This window comes from Calidris pugnax, unplaced genomic scaffold, assembly GCF_001431845.1.
Source record: "Calidris pugnax isolate Ruff unplaced genomic scaffold, ASM143184v1 scaffold38, whole genome shotgun sequence".
NCBI lineage: Eukaryota > Metazoa > Chordata > Aves > Charadriiformes > Scolopacidae > Calidris > Calidris pugnax.
Genome location: NW_015090995.1, coordinates 1,186,483 through 1,202,214, shown reverse-complemented (window position 1 = coordinate 1,202,214; position 15,732 = coordinate 1,186,483). Strand labels below are relative to the sequence as shown.

Genomic DNA, 15,732 nt, shown 5'->3' with positions numbered 1-15,732 from the left:
ACCAACCCATCATAAGAAGCAGAAAAGACTTGTGAGTTGAAGCTGGCTTTTAGGCCACCTTGACAATACCAATTTAGATCAAAGCAAGTGTATTTTCAGCATTTTTCACCAATATTTTTCCTATTCCTTCTTCAATTTAAAGACAAGCAACTCCAAATCTAGCAGTCCTAATAAGCTTTGCCGAGAAATCTAATTCAAACATGTGCACTCAGTCATTTAACCTCAAACTAATTTATTAGCAGATGTAAGTTTTTTAAAAGCTGAGGCTGACTTGCAGCACGGGTCCCCAGCATCTGCTCTCTCACAGCAACTGAACTCAGGCAGCTGCTTCAGTGTCAGCTGTTTGCATCTGATTTGAGACTGTTTTAAATTTTTAATCACTTTGTGTATTAAAAATAAAATCACAGTAGCAGAACACTTACCAGGTGAATAATCTCAGGCTTTCTAAGGAAACACTAAGACAGAGTAGACATGTTTATAAAATAAACACTGATGCTCAGCCTTAGCATTTACGCTGCAACAGGAAGCCATTAGTCTGTCACAACAGTGTACTCCTTTCTCTAATTATACACTGTTATCTTGACATTCTGCAGTGACAAAGTATCATCTCTGCAGTGACTGACATCAAGACAATACAGTGAATTTTACATTTATTATTTTAGCAAAGGTTTATAACAGGAATAATTACAGTCTAATAGTTCTAGGTAATCAGAAACAGCCCAGTTAGACCATTGTGTGCCCTCAGCTGCAACTTCAACTCTTAATTCCTCTGCATCAGCAGAACATCCAGCTGTTCCACACAGGTTAACGGTGTGTATAAAAACAAGAGAGAAAAGCATTCTCAAAGACAGCCTCAAAACTTACATTGACACATTTTAATTAGTACTTTACTATGCTTTAGAGAAAGAAATTAGGGAGGTAAAGAAGGGACACTTACCCCCATTAACAGAGTGGGATCTATTGAGTGGAGGGTTTGGAAGAGTTTCTCCTTCATTAATTAGTCTCAGATCTTGTTCCCTCTGTAGCTCTCTGATCATTCCATCAAGGATACTCTCATCCTGGTCATTAGTTTGCTGCCCAATGACTTGTTCAACTACTTCACCATCACCTTGACAAAAACAAAGCCACAACTGCTTATAAAATGATTAATTTCTGTTTTACTAAAACCACAGAAACAAACTTAAAATTGTGCACAATTACTTGTCTGCTCTGCAAAACATCTGATCACCAGCTGGCCTTCTGCTCCCATGTAATAAATGGAGGCAAAGTTTAAAAGAGAAGTGACAGTAAAAACCTAAAATTACAGGCCACACGTACAATATAAACACAAACCCTTAAAAACAGCAGAAAGGTATTATGCTTCAGTAGGTAATAATGGATGATTTATTTTTGAAAAAGCTTATATCTACAAGTAAAAAAAAAAAAAAAACTGTTTTATAAACCAAAGCTATTTTTTCCATGTCTTTCTTACCTTCCTGTTGCCTTACTCATATGCATAGTTACATCAAGTTTTATGTGACAATTCTTTAAGCTGTCCTATACCTGGTAGAAGCCCACAGATTTTGGAATACTGCTGTCCCCTCCTCTTGCCTCCAGTCAAGTTGATCCCATATACTTTCTTTGTCATAAAGCCACCCCACTTCCTACCTTTACACTGAATTTAAATGACTAGTTTCAGAAGACAATTGGAACAAACATATCCTTATAGTACTACCCTACTGATCTGCTGCTCACTTCTGGGCAATTCATGTATTATGCATGAGTTTTAGAGAGCATACCATTAGCTACATATCCCAGCTGAGGAATAAGTTGTTCATCTTTGCAATTTTCCCTCCCTGGTACCAGCCGCTGGAATCTCGTGGGATGAGGATTTCCATCCACATCCACCAAGAACGGAGGAGGCATAAGATGCGGAGCCTGTTGAGTCTGTTCATCCAACACATAGTTATTTGCATCACGGATCAGCGGTCGGTAATCCGTATGGAAGAACATCTGATCTGGAATCTGCAAGAAAAGCAATTTAGTAAATAAATCAATGGCCATTTGCAGCTGCCTTGCTGCTTTGGAATGGCTCCATACCCATAAACCCCAATTCCTACACTTAGAATCAACGGAAGAAACGTTATGACAGAGAACACATTCCTACCACAAATGTCTTTTATTACCAAAGCCTGATGCTAATATTGAATAGGAAAATATGCCAACAGAGGTGAATAGGTAGAACTTAATGCTTTGTTCCCCTGTCTGGAGATTCTTTGTCTAAATCTTTTTGATTTAGGTAAACAGCAACCGCTTCATGATCTAATTACCACTTTGTCTGGGGGAGAGCAAGAGAATAAACTGTAACAAATACTTCTAAGACAAAATCGGGTCTAGATACAGAGGAGTTTAAAATTCATCCAACCCACCTTCTCATAATATTTATTGCATCCAAAACCAAATAGTAGCAGATGTCCATGAGAGTCTGTGCAGGCAAAATGCTGTCCATCTGGTGAGAACTTGCAATCAAAAACAGCTCCATGGCCTTGGCCCTCAATCTGCACGCAAGCACAGAGCATCCCTTTCACAATCACACCTTATATATAAAAGCATTTTTACAAAAATTTCCCCTGTACTCCATCAAGTATTTAATCCCAATTCTGTGTAAATTCTCATCCTGCTCAAGACTGATTTACAGTTACATTTATTTCCACTTAGTTATTAAAGCTTCACTGAGCAATAGACAAAACCTTGCATTTTCTCTTTTCCTAAAACTTCAGTGCAACTTTTAATGTATGTTCTGAAACAACTACCTAGAAGTTTACATTTTATGTTAATGGCAGACACAGGGCAAGCCTGCACCAAGGATCTCAGACACATATTAGGTCTGTTTGAGCAGGTTTCACAGCCCCGAGTGCCAGGGGCCAGCAAAGCTCCTGAAGCCATGCAGCTGCATTTGCTCAGCACTGGAACCAAACCAGCAAACCCAGCACTGGGCACACATTAAGATAAATGCAGCACAGAGCCAACCATACCGTTTCCCAGCCCACAGCATCGTGCTACAATTTTTTCTGGCTTACTGGTTTTCATTGCTCTACCTTGGGAGTGACTAAAATCTTTTGTATAACCATGCCCATGCACATGAGTAATACTCAGATGTAACAGATCCTGTGAAAGACTTGCTGCTACACTTACAATATGCAAAAAACATACTTTGGTATTGCTTACTGAAGAGTACAGAGTTTTCTTTTTAATATGTACAAGTTTTCCCCTAGAATATGTAGAAGACTAATGTTGTAACATTGGTCACAATAGGTACATAATGAAATCTGCTTTTGCCTCAAGATCAGTTTTACACAAAGGTATAAAAAAAAAAAAAAAAACAAAAAAAAAAAAAACCAAAAAAAAACCAACCGAGCACCTTCCCTGATCATTCTTACCATGTTAAAGTAATTTCGAATTTTAGTTCCTTTGTCTATATCCCAAACAAAAATATTTCCATCATGACCCGCTGAAAGGACAATTCTTTGGTCAAACGGATGGGCCTCCAGAACAAAAACTTCATCATCATGACCCTGCAATGAAAGTGGGGTGAAAAAGAAAGCCATAGTTCTCCATGTAATATCTCCAAGTAATATAAAAATATTTCGTGTGAGGACAACTCAGTTCAGGTAGTCATCCAGGACAGCTCAATTTACTGGATCTTGGACTAGAACCGTGTCTGTACTTAGTCAGCATTTCTGTCAGAGGTTTGGCATCATCACTGCCTGGAACTGCATCTCAGCACAGTCAAGATGGAGAGGGACAGGGAAGAAGGAGAAATCAGCAGCCAGGATAGCTACAACTTCTAATCTGGACAAAAATGGTGGCCTCCACAGGGCTGCCCTTGCTCATCAGCTCCCTTCCCCTGATAGATACTGCTCCCAGTAAGCATCAGACAGACAGCATACTTCAGGACAAAACCCTCCTCGTCAGGGAGAATGGTGATGCAGTTCACATCAATTTCAGAGTTGAATTAGAACCACTTGGGATCGCCCACTTAAATTTTACTCACAGATAAGCTATGGAGAAGCTGCCCCGTGGATGAGTTCCACACTTTGAGAAGAAAATTGTTGACTGCAGTGATGACAGTGGCATCATATCTATCCCAGGCCACCATAGTAACCTTCAGCTTAGTCACCTTGTCCTCCCCAGATGCTACGCTGTTTCTAAAGAAATTAACAATTTAAAGAAGCAAAAAATCAGCTACTACATATGGAAAAATTTAACAGCACTAATTCAGTATGAAATCAGGGAGACCATGGCTGCCATCACTGTGGCTACCGGCAAATGAAGGATGGCTTCTGCAGTGGTAAATACAGATACAGAAAATACTCGGTACCACTAAGATTTATAGAGTTTTATTTCCTTAAAAAGGACAAGTTTCTCTTCCTAAGTGATCACCCTCACTTACTACAAGTTTTTCTTTCAAGATACTCAGTTCTATTAAGTTTTTTTCCTACAGGGCATTTTTCTTATCAGTGATCAATATGAGTAAACTCTATAATAAGCAAAAACTTGCTAAATAAACCCAAATCATACTTTTGACAGCTAGTTTATTAAAAACGTAACCATATGAAATATAGAGAATTCTGTAAAGCAAAATGCCTAATGGATTTCTCCATCTCTGCTTTTTGTTATTGTGCATATTCAATTACAAGGCCACTTACAGAAGTCTCTTGAGCATCTCGGAAAGAAAAACTCAAACCCCTAATTGAACCTGAGAGCAAAACCAACATATCTCATCTCTTGCTTCAAAACCTTAAGGAAAAATACAACGTTAATAAACTTCCTGGATATATATTACAAGAATTATTCCAGGCAACTCAGGCCTTAGAATGAAATAAAATCCAAAATGTATTTAGAAATGAGTGTTTTGATGAAAAAGAATCTATGTCACAGCTCTCATTAACTGCTTATTTTCATTTATCCTCAGGTGGGTAAAATAAGCTGTAACAGGCAACACTTTTTTTTTTTTTTAAAGTAAAATTATTTACTGTATTTCTTTACTGGAATAGTAACTGGAATCATAGCAGAAGCTGTAATTACCTCTAACAGCAGCTGTGTGATACCAGACACTGTTGAACACGTCCATATTTGCATTTGTATCACACATTTCACTCATTTTTCTCTATTTTATTATTCATTATAATTTTAACTGTATTCTATAGCACAAAATACAAAATAGCAGAGTATATAACATAAAATAACCACTAATACCTGAGGAGATTGATTATGGCAGTTGCTAAGGTAACTTTGCTGAGAGATGACAGAAACTAACCGTTCTTTTGGATATTTTTAAAAAAAAAAACATAGGTGGGCATATGATCAGTGAGGTTCTACTGAAATCTCTTTCTGTGAGACAAATTCTACTTGACATTCTCACTCCATATGTAAAATATTAAATATTCCTCAACCACTAGAGCAGGGAACTACCACTGTATTAGTATTTTCTTTCAGGGGCTGTGTAACTTAACAGATAGAGCCACGGCATTTTCAATACATAATAAACATGCACTGAAATTCACTCAAAATGAAAGTAAATAAATAGTTTTCAATCTGATGGAAGATTTTGTTTCGCATGTAAATGTTGCTGTGGGATGTGTTCTGTTTCAGTTTGGTTTACCCTGTCATTTTAGTAGCCATATCCAGGACTACACTCTTCCAATCCTGCTGCTGATAGTGCCATATTCTTGCTGTTCCATCTCTGCTTCCACTCACAAATCTTAAGCTATGGAAAAGAGGAAAAAAAAATCATTAAATTCTGGAAAATCTTAAGCTATGGAAAAGAGAAAAAAAATCATTAAATTCTGGAAAATCTTAAGCTATGGAAAAGAGAAAAAAAAAATCATTAAAGTCACTGCTGCTTTTGCTCTAGTACCCACATGCCCATCATAGGATTTTATTTTCTCACTATTCAGTAGCTTTGCTATGGAGTTTTCCATCCTCAGCCACAGTATGGGCACGCTAAATCCTGTGGCAAGAATATTTAGGAGCTTGGCTGAGGACTGTTATTCACCTTAGGAAAGGTCGCTACAAACACTTCCTTTTACATTATTCTGCAAGAAACACGCACACACTCATATATACGCAAGTATAGATATACTTGGAAGTGTCTACTTGTGTATATATACTTGTCTTGCTCTATATATGCCCACATATAGGCGTGTTTAACAACTCATTAAATACCCCTGAACTCCTGCCACAGGAACCAGGCAGCTACAAAACGCTGGAAAGCCAAGAGCACACCCGTTCACACCAGCACAGGAGCTAGAAAGTATTTAATCTTTTTTCAACACTTATTCTTTACATTGTTTGTGCATCTCTGATCTAGAGAATATAATTAAAAGAGAGTGAGGTTACAATTTTCATATCAGATATTGTACAGTACAAAAGAGTTTGTGTCCCACAACATTAATTACATTTGGTTACAGCTAGCAGATGGCCTTGGAATGACTTCAATGTCGTAATTCATACAAGCTGCACATTCCCTTTTTAATGACATCAGCAAATCTCTTGTGCAGTTCATAGTGGCAGCAAAGAAAAAGAAACTGCGTGCCAGGAGTCTAGCATAAATTATAATACATTAACTTCGGGAGAGGGTGAAGACAGAGAAGGGAAATACCCAAGTGCAACACAAGTAGGTAGCTCTGCCTGTCAAGTTGAACACAAATATTTTCATTTTTAAACTCCTCCTTATTCAAGCATTCAGCAAATGCATTTGTCTACATCATAATGCTTTGGGTATCATTGTAACAGAAATCATTTTTGTCCAGAATTTTTAAGAAAGCTCCTCCAGTAATACATTTTCACAGGGCAGCAAATTTCTTTAAAAGTATATTCCATTTATATACAGACTTACATATAAAAAGGTAAGCCTATGCAATTTTATATTAATAAGTGATTGTGTCACCTCTTCAGTTTCCCTGATCTGATCTTTTTCATTACAATGCTTGTGACATTTATTTTATTTTTATTTTTACTTTTTTATATTAAAATAAAAAGGAATGTGTCGCTTTTCCATTAAAAGTATCACTGTGACATAACATTCTCAGTGACTACGTGACCTAGTACCCCCCCAGAGACCTGTGCTCTCACATCCATCAGAAGGACCACAGCTCCTTGCAGACTTCTCTGACCATCTGTGAATGTGTAACAGTTCTAACTTTTGCTCAGAACTACATTTATTATAATGCTCTTACTCAAGAAGTAACCCCTTCTGAACTTAATAAGGCTACCTGTGACATAAGACACTCTTACACAGAAATGATATAAAATCTGGGTTCCCAATTTGCTGTTTAAAAAAAAATACAAAACAAAAGTGTAGTTACAGAATGCTTTCGTTGTTACAGCAGAGGACAAGTCCAAGCTCATGGACATAATGCACGTCTTGCAACATACTCTAAATAATTTGTCTGAGATTAATCAGAGCCCACGTGCTCTGGAATTGCACCAAATTTTCTCTGAGATGTTATTTGGAAAATTAAATACCATATTTCTCATGTCAAAATCCGAGGCCAACCACTCACCTGTCACCATTGTTACAGAACTGGACTGCAACCACCTTGTCCTAAATAGGAGGGAGGGGCAAAAAAAGTAGTAAGAGCTTTGTAAGCTGACACATCCAGAAAGATCTTAATGATGAGCTTCCATTTAGCAAATTGCACACTCCCATACAATTCCTATAACATACTATCTTCCGAATTCAAGAACTGAAGAGTCATATTTGAAGTTAAAACTTCCCCAAACGTATTGTGTTAAGACACTGAAATAGAAAACTTCAGGGAGGTGATGGTTTCTTGTTGCTCCAGAAGTAGCTCAGGAACAGAAATGATTTCCCACTCGGTCTCCCTGACACTTAAAGAGGTTGAGGAGAAAAAGCTGCAGCAGCTCTTCTGAGCACACCTTCCTGCACAGAGCTGCAGGACCACACACACCCCAGGGTAAAATCCAGCTGGGAAACCATGCACTTTTCACACTCCAGAGTCAGCAGGAATAAGGTATCCCTGGAGCTCACAAGGCCAGAGCAGGGACAGCACTCCACAAGATGGAGAAAGAATGACTCAACCAAACAAATGATCACAGCAGGTTTCCAATTTTTAGAACTAACATTAAAGCGCATCAAAATATTTCAAAAAAAAAAAAACCAAAACAAACCCCAAACCTCAGCTTTATTCCTACTTTTAAATTGTTGAGAAACAAATACTAAATTTTCTTTGTGGTTTTCCCCATTTTTTATTCTGCTGAATACTTGTGTTGGCCACATGCACTCACTATCTTTACTGCCACTGACACCTCTCGCTCCTGATAATCAAGTGTCCAATTTGGGATTTTTTTCAGAGGCAGGCGGACAGCAGTCTGTGATATTAAGAGTAGACTTTCCAAAATCAAAGGAAATACAGTTTATTCCAAACCTGAACTGCTGAATGTAGAAAACGTTTTATTCTTTTGTAAGCAAAATACTTGTCAGATTTCTTGGCTTGGAGCTCTGAGACTTAAAATGTGAGCCCCACGACTCCCACTGAAGTTCAGTGAATCAATTTAGACCTCAGCCTTAATCCATAAAATATTGTTGAGGAGGGCAGGGGGCTATTAAGGTTCAAAGATGAATGCTCCGAGCTCCTCACAAGTGACAGCCCTACCGGTGTTGCTATAAACTTGCCCTTATGATATTTTGTTTACCATGCATGTAATAAATAACGCAATCATCACCTGCTCTCAGTAACAAGTAAAAAATGAAGAAAGATTTGATACTGGTTTAGCGATGCTTCTTTATTAAAACCAAGACATTGAACAGTTTTAATAAAAGCTATGAAGACTCAAACTTGAAAATTAACATTGAATGTCATTGTAGATACTTAAAATAATTTGAATCTTTATGAGAACCTTTCTGCATCACTTGAGAAAGGATGCTTTTAGGCTAGCTTTATTTTCTAAATGAAATTACCCTCATGACCCAAAGTTTGACTGCACTCTCTAAAACCTGAATTACTTTGCTTTTTCTTGTTATATGGATTTGTGGTCACAACTAAAGTTAAATACTGAGCAGTAAATTTAATAACAAAAATGACACTGCATAAAAAATGCTTTAATTTCTCACTCCAACACAGACTTTCTTCAAGAATATGCGAAAAATCACCTAGTCCCTCAGCTTCTCGGGGGAATTAAATGCATAAAGCATATTTTACACACACTGCCTGCCCCAGAGGAATTTAAAAATAAATCTACCACAAATTTCCAGGTATTTAAATATCACAGTGTTGAGAGCCAACTAAAGACAGAAAAGAAGCCATACAGGATGTACGAAACCCAAGCTCCTGAAATAAGGTAAAGTAGGGAACAAAATATATACCTTCTGATTTGTCTCTTACCGTATGAGATTCTAACTCAGCCATTTTCTCCGGAGATTCTGAGCCCAAATAATAAATTCTTATCACGTGGTCAGTACTACCTGTCGCAATGAACATGCCACCTAAGAGAGACAGTGTTTTCTGTGAGAAGAAAAGCCATCTGAGGAACAACTTATTTTAATTACTGCTTTATTGTCAAAGCAGCAAACTACAGTTTTAAACAGAAAATGTCACTGTAATCAAAACATACAACCTGAACACAGACATTAACTCTGACAATGTCTACTTTGATCTGTATTTTTTCAGACCACATCCGCTTTAGCATAACTATGAGCTCTACAATATTTTCCAGCTGCAAACCTTTCGGCCCAAGGGAAGAGAATATTTCAAGTTACAACATTCAACCAACAGAATCATAGAATTACACGGGGTGGGAAGGGACCTCTGGAGATCACAGAGTCCAACCCGCTGCCAAAGCAGGTCCACCCAGAGCAGGTCCCACAGGAACGTGTCCAGGGGCGTTTGAATGTCTCCAGAGAAGGAGACTCCACCACCTCCCTGGGCAGCCTCTGCCAGGGCTCTGCCACCCTCAAAGTGAAGAAGTTCCTCCTCATGTTTAGATGGAACTTCTTATGTTCCAGTTTGTGCCCGTTACTTCTTGTCCTGTCACTGGGCACCACCAAAAAAAGACTGGCCCCATCCAGGATGTTACAAAGAGAAAGCTCTAACACGCAAACCGACAGACTGAAAGCATAGTCCTTCTTGGAAGTGTCAAGAGATTTTAGCTTAAATTATAGAAATAAAAAAAAAACAACAGAAAAAGTAGCTTGAGTCACACGTTTAGCATGGAAAATTTCAAACAATCACAATGTGACAGTGCTGTAATTAACTGAAAAAGCGTTTAATACAATTATTATTCAAAAAGAACTAAGAGTCTTTTCACCAAAGGAATTACAGTTCATAAAATACTTTCAGACAGGCTATAATGCATACATACCAGAACTGAAAGATGAACAAGATATCTGAACACCAGGTCTGGACCTCTCTGCAAATTTTACAGGGCGATCCCTACATGCAACAACACAACATTTTTATTTTTCATTATTTTTGATTTTGTTTTTCATTTTTCAGTAGCAATAACGCACTGCAGCACAGCAGGTAAGGTCAATATGCTCATCCTCAATGTCTTCATCTCAGAATTCATGCCTAAGTTTGCTAAAAGTTACTTTTCATTTTAGTAATTTTCCTCTTTAGTTTAGTAAAACGATCATTTTCTAAACTGAAAAGACTATTTAACTTTTCAAATTCAAATTGATTTAAAACAGAACCTTGCAAGCCATTAGTCTAATAGCATTTACTCCCTATTAAGTATGGGTTTGATGCCATCTACATATGTCTGTTCTTCTGATTAAAAGCAAATAAATCCCTCTGCCTGTACATTTTGGATAAGGATTTAGACCTAAACATATAAGCTGGAAGTTTTTCCACAATACTGGCTTGCAATGCACAAAACCCAGAAATAATAGCCCTGATCTCTGCCTCCCCTCTGGGTTGTAATGCCATAGACTCTCCAACACACACAAGGAAGCACTCCCTGCCCCCCACACTGGTGCGGCACTCACACACAGCCTCCTTTAGTTAAAATAATTATAATTATCTAAACAGGCTTACTTAAATTTCATGGTGTTCGCATGCCACTGCCAGAAACAGATTGTTCCGTCAGCACCAGTAGAAGTGAGGTATCGTGTTGTTCCTTTCCTTGCTGGAGAGAACTAAAAATAAAGTTGTAACAGTTAAACCAGCTAATTTATTTCTCCCTTTACATGCCGGAAACTTGTAAATAGACATTGACAAGAATCTTTTTCATGAACATATTAGTTTTCTCCCCAGGAGTAGAGGGCATAGCATCAGGGATAAGCACAGAATCTGCTCTACCATAAAAATAAAGCTGAGGAATGGAAAACACCCACTTTTTGACTAGCAACTCTTTGTTTCTACCACACAAAAGCTGGCAAATTGCAGAAATGAAACAAGCCTAGACCCTCTAAATGGTGCAAAAAGACAAGGAAATACTTCTTTCTAGGATGGAACTGGAGCAAACATGGTCCCAAAAATGATTCCTGCATCCAAGCAGAACAGAGAACAGCAGCACAGTTGGACCCCCAGCCCCTCCCTCTGCCTCCCTAAGGGGTAGGAAAGCTTTTCATCCTCAAGTCTCACACTTTAATTTCATAACTGCAGCAATAACTTTAATCCTCTGGCTACCTGGTATTTGATAAAGGGATCAAATGCTGCTTCCTCAAAAAGCCACAACTGATTGTGATTATATTCTAAATTACCAGAGTTTAACAAAAACCTTGTGAGGGATGTATATAAACAAGTAACACACAAAGCCAGGTTGTACACTGTCTCCAAAACAGCCACCTTAAAGTAACTAACTTGTGACATAGTTAAAATGAGATTAAATTGGAAGTGTAGACAAGACGGGGGGAAAAATGATTCTCCCAGGGGCTACTGGATGTTGGAGAAGACCGTGAGGAATCAAAAGGCAGCAATGCTCCAGAAGAGAGGGATTCCAAGCCAGACATCCCCACTCATTCTCCCATCTTTATTGCAGGGATTGACTTTTTTGATGCTGGAATTTTGTTTTGTTGAATGTTTCTGCCTAGCTGTTGTGTTGGGGTTTTTTTTGTTTTGTTTTTAAAGCAAATAAACTGCAAATTACTATCCATTATTGGCCATGCCACCACTAGTGCTGAGTGCTGGCAGCACGGTCATGTTTTTCCTACTCTGCTATCGCTCACTGGGCAAGAAGAAATGTGGAATAAGGGTTTTATATCTGACAGCACTCCTCTGAAAAATAAACGTTCCCTCTGAACAAAGGTCTGTTGGTTCAGTCACCGTGCAAGGACCAGCACCAAAGATGCCGGCCATTTCTCCCTGGCTCCACTTCTTGATCTGATGCTCTCAGAGGCCACACATTTGCTAGATCTAAGGAAGCAGCAACGGGACCACAGAGTTAAAGGCAGCTGGAAAAAAGCAGGATCATCCCCTCAGACAGCAGTTGGCCACTGCACAGGAGTGAGTTTGCCAGCGTGCAACACCCTTGAGTTGGGGCAAATCTACGCTGCCAGAGATGAAAAGATACGCTTTATCCGTGATTGCTAATCCACATCTCTCAGTGCCATTTAAATCCAAGGATTTCGGGGAAAAAAAAGCGCTGTTCTTTACCTGTATGGAAGTAATGGAAGCTGAATGGCCCTGCAGCACTGCGACTGGGGCACAGGTTCGAAGACACCAGACTCGGACGACTTTATCGCAGCTGCCCGCAGCCAGCAGCGTGTTCTCGTAGTTAACAGCCATGTCAGAGATTTCAGCCGAGTGTCCTCGCAACGTGGAGAGCAGGCGCCCATCATCTGTAGCCCAGATTTTGACCAAACAATCATCTGACCCCTAATGCCACACAAAAATTTCCAAAGATTATACAAAATAATGTTATGTGTATATAATACACAGGTACACTGCAGATGAAGAAGTATCTAAAACACCATCATGCCATGGACCTGCCAGAAAAACAACATCAGGGGGATTCCACAGAGGCACAACTATCTGAATTTTGGGAAACATCTTGTGGCGTCAAGGATTTAGATATTTATATAACAGAAGCCAGTCTTACGTTTCATACTAAGATATGATTATCGCTGCTAACGCAACTCCTCTCAGTTACTACAGTTCAGTAAGAATTAAGGTAAATTTAAAAGATAAAATGTTTCATCACATACTACCAACAGTCTTGTTTATCTGCGTGAGCCAAATCAAACCAGTAGTAAAATCGAAGTGATCCTAAAACTTAAGCCCTAAGGAAATAGAGCACTGAAGCACCTGGAGGATCTCAGAGCCTCTACCGCGCTCCTAGAGCCATAAGGTAGAAAACTGAACCACAAGGTTTGATTTCTGTTAACAGAAGAGCTGGACCACTCGAAGAGAGAACCCAGGCAAGATCACATACAACCAAAATACTATGTCACTGAGATTTCCTATCCAACACAGATCACTGTAAAAATATGTTTACCTATAGTAGCAGCTAGATAATTTCATACTCAATCCCAATATCACCAAGAATTTTTAGACAGTTCACAGACCTTTCCACTGTTCTGATACTACAAAGAATACTAATACCAGTGGCTACGATTGTTACTATAGATTCAGAAACACAAGGCTGTAAAATTAACTACAGTATCAACATCATTTGACTTTAAATTACATTTTATTTACTGCAGGTAAATTTGAACATAAATTACTTCCAATTCTTGATATAACTGCGGATGGGAAAGATTTCTTTATCACGTAAAGCAAAAAGGAAAGGAGTTCAGTATGACCCAGAGTAGTTATCGTTAACACCATCTCTATTTGACCAACTCATAATGAGGGGAGAAGCTGCAAAGAACACAAAGACAACAATTAACCTGCCAGGTAATCTGTTTCTAAACCCCTATTGGTAAGAGACAAGAGCAAAGACAAGACAGGGATTAACAGTTAAAAAATGCATTAATTATTTGAAAAATCTATTCATTTTTAAACATGCACAGCAAAAAACAAGGGCAGCATCACAGAATTGTACGTTAACATATTCTGGAGAAAAACTTAGTGAAAATATGAATATTATTTTAAGATACTACCCTAGAAAGAAAATTTAGTAGAGAAGTCTATTACAGACAAAGTAATGAGGTCATCTATTCACCATCAAGATTTTACTGAAATCTAAGGAAAGGATTGCCAGCATTTCCAAGATTATCCAAAGGTACAATATAGTTTTTAAAAAAGTGTTAAGATTTAACCCAGCAAGTAACATGCAAATTAATTCCAAATCCCAGAATACTGCAGGTGCCATTAAGCAAGAAATATGATAAATAAAGAAAAAGAAGCACGTGTTTCAAGTGAGAGTTGCAAGCTCCAGACCAGAACAACCCTTCTGTAAGGTTCTACATGAGGAAGCAAATAGCTGACTAAGTTTCAGTCTATCAGAGCCATGAAAAATTTTAAAACACCCAGTCAAGTGAAAAGTGAAAGTTAGCATAGAAAGAGATAGATTTTCCATATATTTCAAGATTTTTCTTCCCTTCTTTTTGCTGGAAGCCATGTCTGCATCTCTCAGTGACTGAGGCTGTTGCAGGACTCGGGAAAGAAAGAGATCAAACCAAGCAAATCAATCTTCCAAGAAAAGCACAGTTTTTAAACTTACTGTAAAAATTCTTCTTCCGCTACGATCAAAGGCTATACAATAAACAGATGATAGATGTCCCAAAATCCTCTTATGCATTTTCATGTGTTGGTAGGTGGACGTTGGGAACAAGTGGCTGAAACGTCCACATCCAGTTAATTGCCTGGCAGAAATTATATTTACTGGGAGAGAAAAACAAAACAAAAAGAAAACTCTAAGACATGGATTTTGTCCAGAAATCGAAGTACATAAATATTAACATCAAATATCATGTTTGATAACAGCTTTATTATTCTAATCCATAAATCTGAGCCTCTTCCACCTTTTCAGAATGTTCTGTGCAGTCTTTTAAAAAGAAAGCCCACTCCTGATGAAGCCTTTCAATACCTACCACAGCAAACACTGCATCTGCTTTCTTATACAAAAATTAAAGTAAAATAAAGAGTTCCCATTAAACCTAGAAGTTATTCCAAGTGATCAGTTCATGAACAGGCAACGGATATATTTCTTCTATAAGGATTTAGAACACTTGATATCAGTAACATACAATTTCCTTATAACAATTATACAACAAATTCCTTTTTGGAGTATAATAATAGTTTAAGTGCTTTTTTTCCTGTGATAAAAATCTTTCTTTGGAATGGGTTCCAGATCATAAGTCACGGTCAATGGTTTTCCACATGTTCCCCACAAAACCTCTCTCATTATAAGCCGCAGCAGCAACATCATTGCATTCCTACGACAATGTAATTGAAGAATAAGAAATATGTGGCAAAAGGACAAAGCCCCAGTCAAAAGAATGGCAGGCACAAGAAAAAACTGCAATAACAACAAATTCTTTTGTATTGCTAAACCTAGGGGTCCTTGAGACAACAGCCCAAAATCTAACTGCACAAAAACATTATGTAAAAAAGGCACCGTTGCCAGTTTCACTGACGATAACGACCAATCTTTCTACTAGACAAGAAAAGGCAAAAACAGGCACAAACATGGTTTTGCTGGGACACGCCATCAAATGAAGATCATTATGGCCGTAGAATACAGAAACATTCTGATTCTAATCTTTGATTTGACGCATAATTTGAGATCATTTTGGCGATTTAATTTTACCGACCCTAGTTTATTCCACCTCAATTTTTCATT

At 38.1% G+C, this 15,732-nt stretch overlaps 1 protein-coding gene across 1 annotated transcript in view; it reads right to left on the bottom strand.

The window, feature by feature from the left end:
- Positions 1-15,732, bottom strand: part of BRWD3 (bromodomain and WD repeat domain containing 3) — a 49,307-nt gene that overhangs the window by 25,006 nt on the left and 8,569 nt on the right. Inside the window, exons 3-14 of the mRNA XM_014955195.1 lie at positions 14,611-14,771; positions 12,600-12,821; positions 11,040-11,140; positions 10,366-10,436; positions 9,390-9,490; positions 7,548-7,588; positions 5,645-5,749; positions 4,034-4,187; positions 3,420-3,554; positions 2,409-2,537; positions 1,779-2,004; positions 938-1,108 (exon numbers count right to left, since the gene is read on the bottom strand). Of these exons, the coding sequence (XP_014810681.1) occupies positions 938-1,108; positions 1,779-2,004; positions 2,409-2,537; positions 3,420-3,554; positions 4,034-4,187; positions 5,645-5,749; positions 7,548-7,588; positions 9,390-9,490; positions 10,366-10,436; positions 11,040-11,140; positions 12,600-12,821; positions 14,611-14,694 (1,540 nt within the window). The 5' untranslated portion in view covers positions 14,695-14,771. The remainder of the gene's footprint in view (positions 1-937; positions 1,109-1,778; positions 2,005-2,408; positions 2,538-3,419; positions 3,555-4,033; positions 4,188-5,644; positions 5,750-7,547; positions 7,589-9,389; positions 9,491-10,365; positions 10,437-11,039; positions 11,141-12,599; positions 12,822-14,610; positions 14,772-15,732) is intronic.